We start from the raw sequence: 18,177 nt of genomic DNA, 5'->3' as shown, positions 1-18,177 counted from the left end.
GAAGTGGCCTACGGGAGGCGGATGAAATCACCTCGTATGTCCACGAGGGGAGCTGGCCAGGATGGCTGGGATCCAATTCAACCCAGTATTCTAGTGAGACCGGCTTCACGTATGGGGAGGCCTCCCTCCAGTGCCCGAGGATACGAATCGTCACCATGGGCAAAAGAATATGTTTGACATGTAAAGGGAACGTTCCCCTGGATAGGTGGTGGTGGCTCAGAAAGTTAAGCAAAGATATGGGGAACCCCAGGGTAGAGTGGGAAAGGTTAGGGAATGACACTCACAGGACCATTACAAGGACCCAGGGAGGGTTAAGTGTGTGCTGGGATAAATGGTGGGAACCGGATCAGGGGATCTACGTCTGTATGTGGGGATCAGAGAAAGTCTGCCCCACAGGCGTTTCCATCATTTTCCGCAGCCAGTGGCAAAATAATGGGAGGGGGATGGACTGGGAGTCCCGCCTGGACGCATGCGCGATCCCGTATTCCCCAATCTCGGTTAATGCCACTGAACTAGTGACACACCCCCGACGGCCCCTGCCCACGACCCCGACGTCACAGACAGTAGCAGAGGGATGCCCCGCCACCACCAAGGGACCAGGGAACAGCCTGGTGCTAGTACCCACAGACCAGGTGATGTACCAAGGGGTGCATTACGCGGTGACCTCAGTGATTTTAAACCTCACTGAGGTACACTTACCCGCGTGGTGCCCCGCAGAGACTGCCAAATTGTATCAAGCCCTATTAACAGAAATGTTTCAAAAATTCCGTGAATTTGACTTTTCGGAGGTCAATAAGACCGCATTGTACACTCACCACGAGGTTTGGGACGGGGTTGGGAGGTAAAGAAGGGGTGTTCTTAATGATGTTTTAACTGGTTTTAACACGGGATCCTCGGTCATCAACAGTTTAGATGACATCGAACTGCAGACCCAGATTAATGGTCTAAAAACACAATTAAAGGGTATTTTAACTGATGAGAATAAGGTGGTAGGTTCTGAGTTGCATGAAGACCAGGCCATGACTCTCCATTTGAAGGAGATCATCACGGAGCTGGAAAAACATGCAAAGACGGTAAATGCTCTCATCAGGGAGGACAGAAACGCTTCTGACCAGGCTGCGCAAAATGAGGTGTGCGTCCTGTATGGGGCATGGTTGCTGGGCGAGGGCCGCAGCAATCTGGAGGATTTAAAGCAAGGTTTAGTCCCCTCCTGGATCAGCAACAAACACCTCACAGCCCTCCACCCTTTTGAGAACGCATTAAGCCCGTGTCAGCTCCGGTTAGCTTCTGAGGGCTACCCAGTCCCAGTGGACTGTGGGCAGTCCAACCACACCATCATGGGGATAGTTGTAAGAATGCCGGTCATGGGCGGGACGGCCCGACCCGCACCAGTATACAGGGTGGAGAACATTGGAATCATTCAAGGGGGTGCACACATTCTTTTTGCAGCGGTTCCGCCCCATATCATAAAGTGAGCGCACGCTATGACGGGTACTGACCTCTCGGGGTGCCGTAGCCGGGGAGCACACATCATCCTGTGTCCCCAGCACTTGAATGCCTATTCGAAACCACAATGCGGGTTCAGAGCTGCTGACGCGAAACCTATAAATTGTATCATGGAAGCCATGGCACAAGGCCATGTTCCCCCACAGGCAGCATATATAGGAGGTGGGACATATTGCGTCACCACAGGAGCGTCTCACTACCAGCACAGACAGCACAGCTGGTGCGCGGTGAGTGACAGCAGCTTCTGTTTCAAACCCGAGGCAGAAGTTCAAGTGGCACAGACATGAATTGTCCCCATTCCTGAACCATCCACTGTTCACCTCACTGTGGAGGAGAGTTTTACCCACCTCCAGGAATATGTCGCCCACTTCGGTTACCCGATTCCCCCTCTCCCAGAGCACCTTACCAAATTATTAAAAGCCGTTCTAGTATCACAAAAGCACTTCTACACTTTGGAACAGAAGACTGTACAGATAGGGGCCGACATTTTAGATATTACGACCCCGCCCTGGTGGGACGTTTTTGAGAGTATAGAGGTCCCCTCCTGGATTCGAATGGCGTCCCACATCTTAGTAGTCTGTCAGCTAGGGATCATCCTCTACCTGGTTTGTGTCCAGTGTAGGAGAAAGGGTCCCGGGGTAGAATTTAAAGCAAAAGGGTTGTGGAAGGACCAGTATGCCCGGGTGGAAGAAGAGACACCCATGTGAGCTTTGTGTCATATCACTGCCGAGTGATGGCAGATCCGTTTGTTATTTTTAATGAAGCTCGTTCCTTCCGTTCGTTATTTTTAATAAATATGTTTTTGGCCTGATGTTGATTTTTATTAAAGGTTGTGTTTTGTAATAAAGTTCTATGATGTCTCAAGTAGTGCAGGGGTGTTGGACCCCCTCCGTGCTTGGATTATTGTAACAGATCATATTTGCTATCGATAGATGCCTGCCGTGCACTGTGGTTTTTCCCCTAAGTAAAGGGAATGTATGTGTCAAGGGATCGTGGATAGATAAATATAGGGGAAGGTTGTTTGTGGGGGGTCAGAAATTTGCTCACCTTGATTGGACACTTCAAGCAAGTTTCAGTATCCTAGGGCGGACTGAAAGGAATTGCAAATTTCATGTTTCCCCCGCCCCCGAAGATTTACTTTTGGTTTATTAAAGAAACCCTGGTTGGATTGAGTTTGGAATCCAGGGCTCAACAAGATGGTGGTCAGCCTCATGGCCAAGGCCTGTAAGTTTCCGATTACTGTGAGAAGGAACTTTCTAGAAACTCGAATGCAGACAGACGTTCTGCATTTATGCATGAGAAGCAAACCCAGTGGCATTCAGGCCTCTGATTAAATCCCATCAAGGTCATTTGCACAAGCAATCAAGAGCAGGCAAGGCCTATTCAACACGTAATGGGACAAGCTTAGCTGCGTTTCAGACCTTTGTTAGAGAACATCGACACTGTTTACAAACGATCAACGGGGCATTCAGACTGGAATGGCCCCAACACGAGACCAGTTGGGCAAAGGGGAACACTGATGAGACGTTTAAAACCGATTAACCGGCCATCCAGGTCGATGGGCCCAGATCGGTACCCTTTGTATGATTTTCAATACGTCCAGATCAGACAAAAGAAATGAGCTGATCTGGCGGGAGACAACGGCTACCAGGAAGGGTATAACTAGTCCCTCGGGAAGTCATCTCTCTCTCTCTCCCGCCTCGCCTCCGGTGCCCTGCCGTATCATCAACCCAGCGAGAGGATCGTCGATGAAGAGCCCATCCAGGGAAGTAGGATACCCGCAGTTACTTTTGAATTACTGGGGTATCTCTGCTTTGGGGCGGTGAAAACCTAAAACATTGGCAGGCAACAGGGCACGGAGCAGGCGTTTCAACATCCTAGACTGGAGAGCATCAATTTTCTGGCCCATTACAAGACAATCTAGATAGATGCAAAGGGTGGGAGTTAAGGGGAATTGCTAAAGTGTCATTTTAGTCATTTTCCCTCGATGTGTCTGTTTTTCCTCCCCCGTTAAGTGTAATTGTGCTGCATCCATAGTGATTTTCTCTGGATAGTAATTGTTCTCTATTTTAATAAACATTGGTTTTCTTTGCACCAAACCACTGGTCTCATTTGTCGATATCGCTACTTGTAAATAAGTCCGGTGGTCAGAACCAAAGGGGAAGCGATTCGAACCACACGGGGCTGGAGCAGCTCAGACACGACTGACTGGCCAGACACAAACCCCAAACCAAAACCCCCTACAATGCTTACCTTCAGCGACTGGTGCACAAGGACACCCAGGTCTCGTTGCACTTCCCCTTCTCCCAATCTATTGTCATTCAGATAATAATCTGATGGGACAGTGTAGAGGGAGCTTTACTCTGTATCTAACCCGTGCTGTACCTGCCTTGGGAGTGTTTGATGGGACAGTGTAGAGGAAGCTTTACTCTGTATCTAACCCGTGCTGTACCTGCCCTGGGAGTGTTTGATGGGACAGTGTAGAGGGAGCTTTACTCTGTATCTAACCCGTGCTGTACCTGCCCTGGGAGTGTTTGATGGAACAGTGTAGAGGGAGCTTTACTCTGTATCTAACCCGTGCTGTACCTGCCCTGGGAGTGTTTGATGGGACAGTGTAGAGGGAGCTTTACTCTGTATCTAACCCCATGCTGTACCTGCCCTGGGAGTGTTTGATGGGACAGTGTAGAGGGAGCTTTACTCTGTATCTAACCCGTGCTGTACCTACCCTGGGAGTGTTTGATGGGACAGCGTAGAGGAAGCTTTACTCTGTATCTAACCCGTGCTGTACCTGCCTTGGGAGTGTTTGATGGGACAGTGTAGAGGGAGCTTTACTCTGTATCTAACCCGTGCTGTACCTGCCCTGGGAGTGTTTGATGGGACAGTGTAGAGGGAGCTTTACTCTGTATCTAACCCGTGCTGTAGCTGCCCTGGGAGTGTTTGATGGGACAGTGTAGAGGGAGATTTACCCTGTATCTAACCCGTGCTGTACCTGCCCTGGGAGTGTTTGATGGGACAGTGTAGAGGGAGCTTTACTCTGTATCTAACCCGTGCTGTACCTGACCTGGGAGTGTTTGATGGGACAGTGTAGAGGGAGATTTACTCTGTATCTAACCCGTGCTGTACCTGCCCTGGGAGTGTTTGATGGGACAGTGTAGAGGGAGCTTTACTCTGTATCTAACCCTTGCTGTACCTGCCCTGGGAGTGTTTGATGGGACAGTGTAGAGGGAGCTTTACTCTGTATCTAACCTGTGCTGTACCTGCCCTGAGAGTGTTTGATGGGACAGTGTAGAGGGAGCTTTACTCTGTATCTAACCCGTGCTGTACCTGCCCTGGGAGTGTTTGATGGGACAGTGTAGAGGGAGCTTTACTCTGTATCTAACCCGTGCTGTACCTGCCCTGGGAGTGTTTGATGGGACAGTGTAGAGGGAGCTTTACTCTGTATCTAACCCGTGCTGTACCTGCCCTGGGAGTGTTTGATGGGACAGTGTAGAGGGAGCGTTACTCTGTATCTAACCCGTGCTGTACCTGCCCTGGGAGTGTATGATGGGACAGTGTAGAGGGAGCTTTACTCTGTATCTAACCCGTGCTGTACCTGCCCTGGGAGTGTTTGATGGGACAGTGTAGAGGGAGCTTTACTCTGTATCTAACCCGTGCTGTACCTGCCCTGGGAGTGTTTGATGGGACAGTGTAGAGGGAGCTTTACTCTGTATCTAACCCGTGCTGTACCTGCCCTGGGAGTGTTTGATGGGTCAGTGTAGAGGGAGCTTTACTCTGTATCTAACCCGTGCTGTACCTGCCCTGGGGGTGTTTGATGGGACAGTGTAGAGGGAGCTTTACTCTGTATCTAACCCCGTGCTGTACCTGCCCTGGGAGTGTTTGATGGGACAATGTAGAGGGAGCTTTACTGTGTATCTAACCCGTGCTGTACCTGCCCTGGGAGTGTTTGATGGGACAGTGTAGAGGGAGCTTTACTCTGTATCTAACCCGTGCTGTACCTGCCCTGGGAGTGTTTGATGGGACAGTGTAGAGGGAGATTTACCCTGTATCTAACCCGTGCTGTACCTGCCCTGGGAGTGTTTGATGGGACAGTGTAGAGGGAGATTTACCCTGTACCTAGCCAAGTGTTCGGCTGATAGTTATGCTGAGTCTACACTGTGGACATTGTCGTACCTCATTATCTGGGTCTTTGTCGAGAAAGTGCCGTGCGACGTGACTGGGCAGGATGTTGTTCAGCAGACTCTCGTTGTACTTTCGAAGCACCCCCATCTCTTCCATTTCCTGTCTGGCCAGCAGCCTCCACAGGAAGTCCAGTCGCGCTGTCGCCTCGACCTGTCAGCCGCAGAGGAGAAAGAGCATTGGTCAGTCTGAACACTGCCGGCATCGCTGGGGCCCTGGTTTCCCGGAGCTGCAGGTAATGGCCTCCCCAGGACTGGCATTTCCCCCGGGACCTGTGATCCCACCCCCGTCCTAGCATTCCCTCCCAGACCTGGCATGTCCCCGTGGGTCAGCCTCGAGAGAGTGAGTCACCAGGGGAACAGCCTCCTTCTCATGAGGCGGCGAGGGCTGCTCACTAAGCAGACTGATTTTGCTCTCCATGACCTTTGATGGAGTTCAGGTGCAGATCAGCCATGGTCTAAATGAATGGCAGAACAGGTCTGAGGAGCTGACTGGCCTCCTCCTGTTCCAATGTAGCCCATGGTTACTGAGGCAAGTTGCAGCCCTCCAGCTGTAACCAGCTAACTCAGCGCTAACCAGGGATTGCACGTACCGTGGGAACCTACAGGCTGGGTACCGAGAGGCGTTGGAGCAGGCCCGAGACCAGGTGACCCCTGTCTGGGTACCGAGAGGTGTTCGAGCAGGCCCGAGACCAGGCGACCCCCCAGGTGGAGCAGGCCCGAGACCAGGCGACCCCCCAGGCGGAGCAGGCCCGAGACCAGGCGACCCCCTAGGTGGAGCAGGCCCGAGACCAGGTGACCCCCCCAGGTGGAGCAGGCCCGAGACCAGGAGACCCCCCAGGTGGAGCAGGCCCGAGACCAGGTGACCCCCCCAGGTGGAGCAGGCCCGAGACCAGGCGACCCCCTAGGTGGAGCAGGCCCGAGACCAGGTGACCCCCTAGGTGGAGCAGGCCCGAGACCAGGTGACCCCCCCAGGTGGAGCAGGCCCGAGACCAGGAGACCCCCCAGGTGGAGCAGGCCCGAGACCAGGTGACCCCCCCAGGTGGAGCAGGCCCGAGACCAGGCGACCCCCTAGGTGGAGCAGGCCCGAGACCAGGTGACCCCCCTAGGTGGAGCAGGCCCGAGACCAGGTGACCCCCCCAGGTGGAGCAGGCCCGAGACCAGGTGACCCCCCAGGTGGAGCAGGCCCGAGACCAGGTGACCCCCCCAGGTGGAGCAGGCCCGAGACCAGGCGACCCCCTAGGTGGAGCAGGCCCGAGACCAGGTGACCCCCCCAGGTGGAGCAGGCCCGAGACCAGGTGACCCCCCCAGGTGGAGCAGGCCCGAGACCAGGTGACCCCCCCAGGTGGAGCAGGCCCGAGACCAGGTGACCCCCCCAGGTGGAGCAGGCCCGAGACCAGGTGACCCCCCCAGGTGGAGCAGGCCCGAGACCAGGAGACCCCCCCAGGTGGAGCAGGCCCGAGACCAGGTGACCCCCCAGGTGGAGCAGGCCCGAGACCAGGTGACCCCCCCAGGTGGAGCAGGCCCGAGACCAGGTGACCCCCCCAGGTGGAGCAGGCCCGAGACCAGGTGACCCCCCAGGTGGAGCAGGCCCGAGACCAGGTGACCCCCCGAGGTGGAGCAGGCCCGAGACCAGGAGACCCCCCCAGGTGGAGCAGGCCCGAGACCAGGTGACCCCCCCAGGTGGAGCAGGCCCGAGACCAGGTGACCCCCCAGGTGGAGCAGGCCCGAGACCAGGTGACCCCCCCAGGTGGAGCAGGCCCGAGACCAGGTGACCCCCCAGGTGGAGCAGGCCCGAGACCAGGTGACCCCCCCAGGTGGAGCAGGCCCGAGACCAGGTGACCCCCCAGGTGGAGCAGGCCCGAGACCAGGTGACCCCCCCAGGTGGAGCAGGCCCGAGACCAGGCGACCCCCTAGGTGGAGCAGGCCCGAGACCAGGTGACCCCCCCAGGTGGAGCAGGCCCGAGACCAGGTGACCCCCCCAGGTGGAGCAGGCCCGAGACCAGGTGACCCCCCCAGGTGGAGCAGGCCCGAGACCAGGTGACCCCCCCAGGTGGAGCAGGCCCGAGACCAGGTGACCCCCCCAGGTGGAGCAGGCCCGAGACCAGGAGACCCCCCCAGGTGGAGCAGGCCCGAGACCAGGTGACCCCCCAGGTGGAGCAGGCCCGAGACCAGGTGACCCCCCCAGGTGGAGCAGGCCCGAGACCAGGTGACCCCCCCAGGTGGAGCAGGCCCGAGACCAGGTGACCCCCCAGGTGGAGCAGGCCCGAGACCAGGTGACCCCCCGAGGTGGAGCAGGCCCGAGACCAGGAGACCCCCCAGGTGGAGCAGGCCCGAGACCAGGTGACCCCCCCAGGTGGAGCAGGCCCGAGACCAGGTGACCCCCCAGGTGGAGCAGGCCCGTGACCAGGAGACCCCCCCAGGTGGAGCAGGCCCGAGACCAGGTGACCCCCCCAGGTGGAGCAGGCCCGAGACCAGGAGACGCCCCCAGGTGGAGCAGGCCCGTGACCAGGCGACCCACTAGTTGGAGCAGGCCCGTGACCAGGTGACCCCCCAGGTGGAGCAGGCCCGAGACCAGGTGACCCCCCCAGGTGGAGCAGGCCCGAGACCAGGTGACCCCCCAGGTGGAGCAGGCCCGAGACCAGGTGACCCCCCCAGGTGGAGCAGGCCCGAGACCAGGAGACCCCCCCAGGTGGAGCAGGCCCGTGACCAGGCGACCCACTAGGTGGAGCAGGCCCGAGACCAGGTGACCCCCCCAGGTGGAGCAGGCCCGAGACCAGGTGACCCCCCCAGGTGGAGCAGGCCCGAGACCAGGTGACCCCCCAGGTGGAGCAGGCCCGAGACCAGGTGACCCCCCCAGGTGGAGCAGGCCCGAGACCAGGCTGAGACTTTCCTGAGCTGTGCTGCCCAGATTTGAACATAGTTCTCCAATTGCGGTGTAACCAGAGAGAGACACAAGTGGACAGGCAGAGATACAAATACTAATGGAGAGATAAGCAGAGGTAGAGGCACAGACCCACACACCCTGCACTTCTACCACACACCTAGTGAATGCTGAGAGCAGCCACCAGTTTAGTTGGGTTACCTGTCGTCCTTGATAAAAGACTGCAACAACAAAATTGAATAACAGCATAAAGATGATTCCCCGATGCCATTTATTGCAGGAGCTGGAAGCAGAGAGAGAAACAAAAAAAATTAGATATATCAGAAAAAAAGTCACAAATTCTCATTTCCCCAGGGGCCAGGCCCAGACGGTGAGTGTTTCCCCAGGGGCCCAGGCCCAGACAGTGAGTGTTTCCCCAGGGCCCAGCCCCAGGGGCCCAGGCCCAGACAGTGAGTGTTTCCCCAGGGGCCCAGGCCCAGACAGTGAGTGTTTCCCCAGGGGCCCAGGCCCAGACAGTGAGTGTTTCCCCAGGGGCCCAGGCCCAGACAGTGAGTGTTTCCCCAGGGGCCCAGGCCCAGACGGTGAGTGTTTCCCCAGGGGCCCAGGCCCAGGCGGTGAGTGTTTCCCCAGGGGCTCAGGCCCAGGCCCAGGCGGTGAGTGTTTCCCCAGGGGCCCAGGCCCAGACGATGAGTGTTTCCCCAGGGCCCAGGCCCAGGCGGTGAGTGTTTCCCCAGGGGCCCAGGCCCAGGCCCAGGCGGTGAGTGTTTCCCCAGGGGCCCAGGCCCAGACGGTGAGTGTTTCCCCAGGGCCCAGGCCCAGGCGGTGAGTGTTTCCCCAGGGGCCCAGGCCCAGGCGGTGAGTGTTTCCCCAGGGGCCCAGGCCCAGGCGGTGAGTGTTTCCCCAGGGGCCCAGGCCCAGACAGTGAGTGTTTCCCCAGGGCCCAGGCCCAGGTGGTGAGTGTTTCCCCAGGGGCCCAGGCCCAGGAGGTGAGTGTTTCCCCAGGGGCCCAGGCCCAGGTGGTGAGTGTTTCCCCAGGGGCCCAGGCCCAGGCGGTGAGTGTTTCCCCAGGGGCCCAGGCCCAGGAGGTGAGTGTTTCCCCAGGGGCCCAGGCCCAGGTGGTGAGTGTTTCCCCAGGGGCCCAGGCCCAGACAGTGAGTGTTTCCCCAGGGCCCAGGCCCAGGAGGTGAGTGTTTCCCCAGGGGCCCAGGCCCAGGTGGTGAGTGTTTCCCCAGGGGCCCAGGCCCAGACAGTGAGTGTTTCCCCAGGGCCCAGGCCCAGACAGTGAGTGTTTCCCCAGGGGCCCAGGCCCAGGAGGTGAGTGTTTCCCCAGGGGCCCAGGCCCAGACAGTGAGTGTTTCCCCAGGGGCCCAGGCCCAGACAGTGAGTGTTTCCCCAGGGGCCCAGGCCCAGGAGGTGAGTGTTTCCCCAGGGGCCCAGGCCCAGGTGGTGAGTGTTTCCCCAGGGCCCAGGCCCAGGCGGTGAGTGTTTCCCCAGGGCCCGGGCCCAGGAGGTGAGTGTTTCCCCAGGGGCCCAGGCCCAGGTGGTGAGTGTTTCCCCAGGGGCCCAGGCCCAGGTGGTGAGTGTTTCCCCAGGGGCCCAGGCCCAGACGGTGAGTGTTTCCCCAGGGCCCGGGCCCAGGTGGTGAGTGTTTCCCCAGGGGCCCAGGCCCAGGTGGTGAGTGTTTCCCCAGGGGCCCAGGCCCAGACGGTGAGTGTTTCCCCAGGGCCCGGGCCCAGGTGGTGAGTGTTTCCCCAGGGGCCCAGGCCCAGGAGGTGAGCGTTTCCCCAGGGACCCACGCCCAGGCCCAGGTGGTGAGTGTTTCCCCAGAGCCCAGGCCCAGGCGGTGAGTGTTTCCCCAGGGCCCGGGCCCAGGCGGTGAGTGTTTCCCCAGAGCCCAGGCCCTCCGACCGCCGTACCTGGATCTAAACCCACAGGCAGCAAACTCAGCCCTCGACTTCAAACACTGGCTGAGCTGTTTCGAATCCTACCTGGAAGAATCCGGCGTGCCTCAGAGATCCAAACTAAGAGTTCTGACCGCCCAAGTGAGCCCTAAAGTATTTGCACTCATCCGGGACCTTACTACATACGAGGCCGCCATCAACCTGCTGAAACAGCAGTACCGGAGCCCGGTAAATTCCATGTATGCCAGACATCTCCTAAGATCCCGCCCGCAACAGCCAGGAGAGTCTGTAGATGAATTTTTACGGGCGCTACAAACACTCGGCAGGGACTGTGACTTTAAAGCGGTAACGGCTGCAGAAAATACTGAAGAGAATATCCGCGATGCCTTCGTGAAAGGCCTGCGGTCCGACTACTCACGGCAAAGACTGCTCGAATCAAAGGACCTCGACCTGAACACAGCTGCAGCCCTCGCTCGCTCCCTGGAAGTGGCCCATCGGGACCTCGAGGCGTATTCCAGGTACTGTGCTGCGCGACCCTGGGACTCGGGCCCGACCCCGACCGCAATACCCCTCGCACCGCCGCCTCTGGGACCTACCTCAGTGTTGGCGTCCCGGACCCGATCGGGACCGCCACCCCCGGTACTGGCTGCGACATCGGAGCCCCGCGATCGGGCCGCCGGCTGCTTCTTCTGTGGCCAGGCGAAACACTCGAGGACGCGCTGCCCTGCAAGAAACGCGACTTGCTCCGATTGCCAGAAGAAAGGCCACTTCGCTAAGGCCTGCAGGGGGAGAGCCACAGACGCCAGCAGTGCCTCATGCGAGTTGTGGGGGCGGCCATCTTTCATCAAGGCCACAGATGCCAGTATCCCCTCGTGTGAGTCGTGGGGGCGGCCATCTTTGATCAAGGCCACCGACACCAGCAGTGCCTCATGTGAGTTGTGGGGGCAGCCATCTTCTCCGCCATTTTATTCAACCTCGTGGGCGCCGCCATTTTGTCCACCACACTCGACCACCACCTTGCCTCCAGACCCGACCACCGCCTCACCCGCAGACTACAGCAGCTCGCTCAGCCATACACTAGCCTCCGTCACACTGGACCAAGCTCGCCCGCATCACCTGTCCAAGTCCATGATGGACATCAAAGTAAACGGCCACGCCACGACCTGCCTGTTCGACAGCGGAAGCACGGAGAGTTTCATCCATCCAGACACGGTGAGCCACTACTCCCTCACTGTCCGGCCAACGCGCAACCGGATCTCGATGGCATCGAGGTCCCATTCTACAGACATCAGCGGCTACTGTGTTGTGACCCTGTCGGTTAGGGGCACGGTGTATAAAAATTTTAAACTCCTCGTCCTGCCCCAGCTCTGCGCTGCCGTCCTACTAGGGCTGGACTTCCAATCCCACCTTCAAAGTGTCACTTTGGCATACGGTGGACCCCTCCCCCCACTCACAGTCGACAACCAGCAGCCTTTAAACCGCCCACCGCATACCACCTGCGGCCTATCCACCCTCAAGGTCCCGCCCCCCTCCTTGTTCGCTAACCTCACCCGTGACTGTAAACCCGTCGCCACCAAGAGCAGGCGGTACATCGCCGGGGACAGAGCTTTTATTAGCTCTGAGGTGCAGCGTCTCCTGAAGGAGGGCATCATCGAGAGGAGCAACAGCCCTTGGCGTGCCCAGGTCGTAGTCGTTAAGACCGGCAATAAAAACCGCCTGGTCATCGACTACAGCCAAACCATAAACCGGTACACCCAGCTGGACGCATACCCCCTTCCCCGCATATCTGATATGGTCAATCAGATTGCACAATACCGAGTATTCTCTACCATCGACCTTAAGTCGGCCTACCACCAACTCCCTATCCGCCCTGAGGACCGCCAGTATACCGCCTTCGAGGCGAATGGCCGCCTCTACCACTTCCTTAGGGTTCCCTTCGGCGTCACCAACGGGGTTTCGGTCTTCCAAAGGGAGCCGGATGGTTGACCAGAACGGGCTGCACGCCACGTTCCCCTATCTAGATAACGTCACCATCTGCGGCCGCGACCGGCAGGACCATGATGTTAATCTGGAGAGATTCCTCCGTACGGCCCAACGGCTGAACCTCACCTACAATAAGGAGAAATGTGTGTTTAACACCTCGCACCTTGCCATCCTCGGCTGCGTAGTAGAGAACGGAGTCATCGGCCCCGATCCCGAAAGAATGCGCCCCCTCATGGAGTTACCCCTCCCCCACTGTCCAAAGGCGCTGAAGAGAACCCTGGGGCTCTTCGCCTACTATGCCCAATGGGTGCCCAATTATGCGGACAAAGCCAGACCCCTCATGAAGTCCACATCCTTCCCCCTTACGGAGGAAGCGTGCGCAGCCTTCTCCCTCATTAAGGGAGACATTGCTAAGGCCACAATGCACGCGGTGGATGAGTCCATCCCTTTCCAAGTGGAGAGCGATGCATCCGACTTCGCCCTAGCCGCTACCCTTAACCAGGAGGGGAGACCGGTGGCCTTCTTCTCAAGGACCCTCCAGGGCCCTGAGATCCGACACTCTTCGGTCGAGAAGGAGGCCCAGGCGATTGTGGAGGCTGTACGACGCTGGAGGCATTACCTGGCAGGCAAACGATTTACCCTCCTCACCGACCAGCGTTCGGTCGCTTTTATGTTTAATAACAAGCTGAGGGGCAAAATCAAGAACGACAAGATCTTGAGGTGGAGAATCGAGCTCGCCACCTATGACTATGATATCTTCTATCGGCCTGGTAAACTGAATGAACCCCCAGATGCTCTATCACGAAGCACATGCGCCAACGCGCAAATTGATAGGCTGCTGACCCTCCACAACGACCTCTGCCACCCCGGGGTCACCAGACTTTACCACTTCATTAAGGCCCGCAACCTGCCCTACTCCATCGAGGAGGTCAGGACCATGACCAGGAACTGCCAAACCTGTGCCGAATGCAAACCGCATTTCTTTAGGCCGGACAGAGCAAGCCTGATCAAGGCCACCCGCCCCTTCGAGCGCTTGAGCATCGATTTTAAGGGGCCCCTCCCGTCCTCTGACCGTAATGTGTACTTCCTCAACATCATTGATGAGTACTCCCGTTTCCCCTTTGCCTTCCCCTGCCCAGACATGACCAGTACCACGGTCATCAAATGCCTGAACGACCTCTTCGCCTTGTTCGGGTTCCCGAACTATATACATAGCGACCGGGGCTCATCCTTCATGAGCGAGGAACTTCGCCAGTTCCTACGAGCGAGAGGTATTGCTGCAAGCAGGACCACCAGCTACAACCCCCGAGGGAACAGCCAGGAGGAAAGAGAGAACGCGACTGTCTGGAAGGCCGTTCTCTTAGCCTTAAAGTCTAAGGGCCTCCCAACCTCTCGCTGGCAGGAAGTCCTCCCGGCAGCGCTGCATTCCATCCGGTCACTGCTTTGCACGGCCATTAACGCCACCCCCCATGAACGAATGTTTGTTTTCCCCAGGAAGTCGACTACGGGAACCTTGCTACCAACATGGCTGACTTCTCCGGGGCCCGTCTTGCTGCGAAAGCACGTGAGGGCCCATAAAACGAACCCCCTGGTCGAGAGGGTGGACCTCCTGCACGCCAACCCCCAGTACGCCTATGTGGCATACCCAGACGGGCGGGACGACACAGTCTCCTTACGAGACCTCGCACCCTCGGGCATCCCTGAGACACCACCGTTACCCCCCCCCACCCCCCCCCAAATCCAGCCCAGGTAGACGGCATGCCGGAACCCCACGAGCCTTCGCCGACCACGCAGACACCAGCATTAACATCGGATACTGCGCCACCGCCGCCGCTGCTGCGACGATCGGAAAGGCTTACGAGGCCTCCGGACAGACTGACATACCCGAACTGGTAGTACACTTCACCCCGCCGGACTCAAATCTAAACAAGGGGTGAATGTGGTAAACCACTTTTATCGTTCACTATCGTTACACTATGGTTATCACTGTTTTATCGTTACACTATGGTTATCACTGTTTACACTGTTGTATCACTACACGAGGTCGCCTCCTGTCGCGCTGTTATACCTGGGCTGACCACTGCTGACTCCGCCCATGGCTCCACCTACCTGCCCAGGTATAAAGGTGGTCGACTGGCTGGTATTCCTCCTTGTTGGAATCGATCACCCACGAGGGTGGGCTTTGTTATTTAGCCAATAAAAACCTATAGTTACTTTCTTAACTCGTCGCTTTTCATTGGATGAATTGATAGGTATATCACAGGGGTCATAGTCTAAGGATAAGGGGTAAGCCATTTAGGACTGAAATGAGGAGGAATTTCTTCACCCAGAGAGTGGTGAACCTGTGGAATTCTCTGCCACAGAGGGCGGTGGAGGCCAGTTCATTAAATATATTCAAGAAAGAATTGGATATATTTCTTGAGGCTAAAGGGATCAAGGGATATGGGGAGAAGGCAGGGACAGGGTACTGAATTTGGATGATCAGCCATGATCTCATTGAATGGCAGAGCAGGCTCGAAGGGCCGAATGGCCTACTCCTGCTCCTATCTTCTATGTTTCTATGCTTGGCCCAGCGGGGAGCCTCATTTCTATTCAAATGTTCCTTACAGAGTGAAATGCTGTCTGCACTTCTTAAAGGGGAGGTGCTTTCAGAAAGAAGCACCTCATTGTTAGTGTGGCTTAGAATCATAGAAAGTTACAGCACGGAAGGAGGCCATTTCAGTCCATCACGTCCGCGCCGGCCAACAAAGAGCTATCCAGCCTAATCCCACTTCCCAGCTCTTGGTCCGTAGCCCTGCAGGTTAGTGCATCCCAAGTACATATCCAAGTACTTTTTAAATGTGGTTAGGGTTCCTGCCTCTACCACCCTTTCAGGCAGTGAGTTCCAGACCCCCACAACCCTCTGGGTGAAGAAATTTCCCCTCAAATCCCCTCTAAACCTTCCACCAATTACTTTAAATCTGTGCCCCCTGGTTTTTGACCCCTCTGCTAAGGGAAATAGGTCCTTTCTATCCACTCTATCTAGGCCCCTCATAATTTTATACACCTCAATAAGGTCTCCCCTCAGCCTCCTCTGTTCCAAGGAAAACAGACCCAGCCTATCCAGTCTTTCCTCATAGCTAAGATTCTCTACACCCGGCAACATCCTTGTAACTCTCCTCTGTACCCTCTCTAGTGCAATCACATCTTTCCTGTAATGTGGTGACCAGAACTGCATGCAGTACTCTAGCTGAGGCCTAACTAGTGTTTTATACAGTTGAAGCATAACCCCCCTGCTCTTGTATTCTATGCCACGGCTAATAAAGGCAAGCATTCCGTATGCCTTCTTAACCACCTTATCTACCTGGCCTGCTACCTTCAGGGATCTGTGGACATGCACTCCAAGGTCCCTTTGTTCCTCTACACTACTCAATTCAATTCAATTCAATTCAATTCAATTCAAATCGCTTTATTGGCATGATAAGGTACATCTTATGTTGCCAAAGCATCAAAATACATTTATGGTTGAACACATAAACGCAGTTCTATTCATACCGTGTATAAACAGGTATATCCCTGAGTGTACTCAGTGTCCTACCATTTAATGTGTAATCCCTTTCCTTGTTAGCCTTCCCCAAATGCATTACCTCACACTTCTCCGGCTTGAATTCCATTTGCCACTGTTCTGCTCACCTGACCAATTTATTGATATCTTCCTGCAGTCTACAGCTTCCTTCTTCAGTATCAACCACACAGCCTATTTTAGTATCATCTGCAAACTTCTTAATCATACCCCCTATATTCTAGTCGAGATCATTGATATATACCACAAAAAGCAAAGGACCCAGTACTGAGCCCTGCGGAACCCCACTGGAAACAGCCTTCCAGTCACAAAAACACCCATCAACCATTACCCTCTGCTTCCTGTCTCCGAGCCAGTTTTGAATCCAACTTGACACTTTACCCTGGATCCCATAGGCTTTTAACTTCGTGACCAGTCTGCTATATGAAACTTTATCAAAAGCCTTGCTAAAGCCCATATACACTACACCAAACGCACTACCCTCATCTACCCTTCCTAAGGAAAGGGGAAGCTACCAATGGCTTAACAGGGCAGAGAAACGGCACCTCTATTCTCGGACACGGCACTGGAGGCCTTAGGGCAGGGGGTTGATAGGAGGAGACAGGTCCTCTACCCACAGGGGGCCAGGAGGCCCTCCAGACAGACCAGGTCCTCTACCCACAGGGGGCCAGGAGGCCCTCCAGACAGACCAGGTCCTCTACCCACAGGGGGCCAGGAGGCCGTCCAGACAGACCAGGTCCTCTACCCACAGGGGACCAGGAGGCCCTCCAGACAGACCAGGTCCTCTACCCACAGGGAGCCAGGAGGCCCTCCAGACAGACCAGGTCCTCTACCCACAGGGAGCCAGGAGGCCCTCCAGACAGACCAGGTCCTCTACCCACAGGGGGCCAGGAGGCCCTCCAGACAGACCAGGTCCTCTACCCACAGGGGGCCAGGAGGCCCTCCAGACAGACCAGGTCCTCTACCCACAGGGGGCCAGGAGGCCCTCCAGACAGACCAGGTCCTCTACCCACAGGGGGCCAGGAGGCCCTCCAGACAGACCAGGTCCTCCACCCACAGGGGCCAGGAGGCCCTCCAGACAGACCAGGTCCTCTACCCACAGGGGCCAGGAGGCCCTCCAGACAGACCAGGTCCTCCACCCACAGGGGCCAGGATGCCCTCCAGACAGACCAGGCCCTCTACCCACAGGGGGCCAGGAGGCCCTCCAGACAGACCAGGTCCTCTACCCACAGGGGGCCAGGAGGCCCTCCAGACAGACTGTAAGAAGGCAGTGGGAGCAGATTGCTGAAGTGGTTAGTGCCTTCAGTCTTTCCCCCAGGACCTGGAACCAGTGGCGGAAGAAATGAAATGACCTGTCAAGGAGCATGGAGGAGTCCGGCTCCAACCTTGCACAGGGGTTTGAGCAGAGCGTGGAGCCCATGAGTTCCAGGATGGAAGTGATGGCCAACTCCGTTAGAGCACTTGCGGACCCAACCATAATGCACTCAGATGTTGGGTGGCTTCCGCTGGTGCTGCAATGGAAGCTGAGCTTTCGCCCATCACAGGCAATGTCTCAGCTTCCACAGTACCACAAGCGGAAGCCACACAATGTCTTGAGTGCTGTAGCGGAAGCTCAGACTGCTGCCACTGTGGCAGTGTTTACAAGTGTGGATAGGGGCTTCCAGGGTCTCACAGCACTCCAGCAATTTGTCCTCCAACAGATTACTAAGGTTGCTGAGGAGCCACCCTGGGGGAGTGGCAGTGGCTCCGCGGAGCACGAACCTGCTGTCCTCTCTCAGGATGGCAGCATTCCTACTTCCACCACTGCCACTCCACCAGTGCCCTTGCTGTTGGCTGTCAGCCAACCAGCCCAGACTGCTGCTGCACAGTCCGAGGAGGCGCATAGTCAGAGGGGTCGATTTTCATTGACCCGTGGAGTCGGGATTGGAGGCGTGCTGGGGGGGTTAAAGTCCCAAATTCGAGGGTCCCGACACCATCCCGCCCCCATGTAAGTTTCAAAGGAGACGGGTACCCGCCCCGCACTGGGACCCGCCTACCCGAGGCAGGAAGGGATTAGTGACAATTAGCTGCCCGTTAACAGGTAGTTAACAGGCAGTTTTTAGCCTAATCCCTATTTTAAAGCTTGAAATGTGGGATTCCCGACGGCTCAAAACCACGCCAAGTTGG

At 56.9% G+C, this 18,177-nt stretch overlaps 1 protein-coding gene across 1 annotated transcript in view; it reads right to left on the bottom strand.

Annotated features, from left to right (window-relative positions):
- The window catches only part of LOC147120805 (adenylate cyclase type 8-like), a 409,028-nt gene that overhangs the window by 86,245 nt on the left and 304,606 nt on the right, over positions 1 to 18,177 (bottom strand). Inside the window, exon 9 of the mRNA XM_085977138.1 lies at positions 5,677 to 5,835. Within this exon, the coding sequence (XP_085833264.1) occupies positions 5,677 to 5,835 (159 nt within the window). The remainder of the gene's footprint in view (positions 1 to 5,676; positions 5,836 to 18,177) is intronic.

This window comes from Somniosus microcephalus, chromosome 3, assembly GCF_052327205.1.
Source record: "Somniosus microcephalus isolate GS21.2 chromosome 3, FLI_Smic_1.0, whole genome shotgun sequence".
Lineage (NCBI taxonomy): Eukaryota > Metazoa > Chordata > Chondrichthyes > Squaliformes > Somniosidae > Somniosus > Somniosus microcephalus.
The sequence above is the reverse complement of the archived record's forward strand: the minus strand, read 5'-3'. Positions and strand labels throughout refer to the sequence as shown.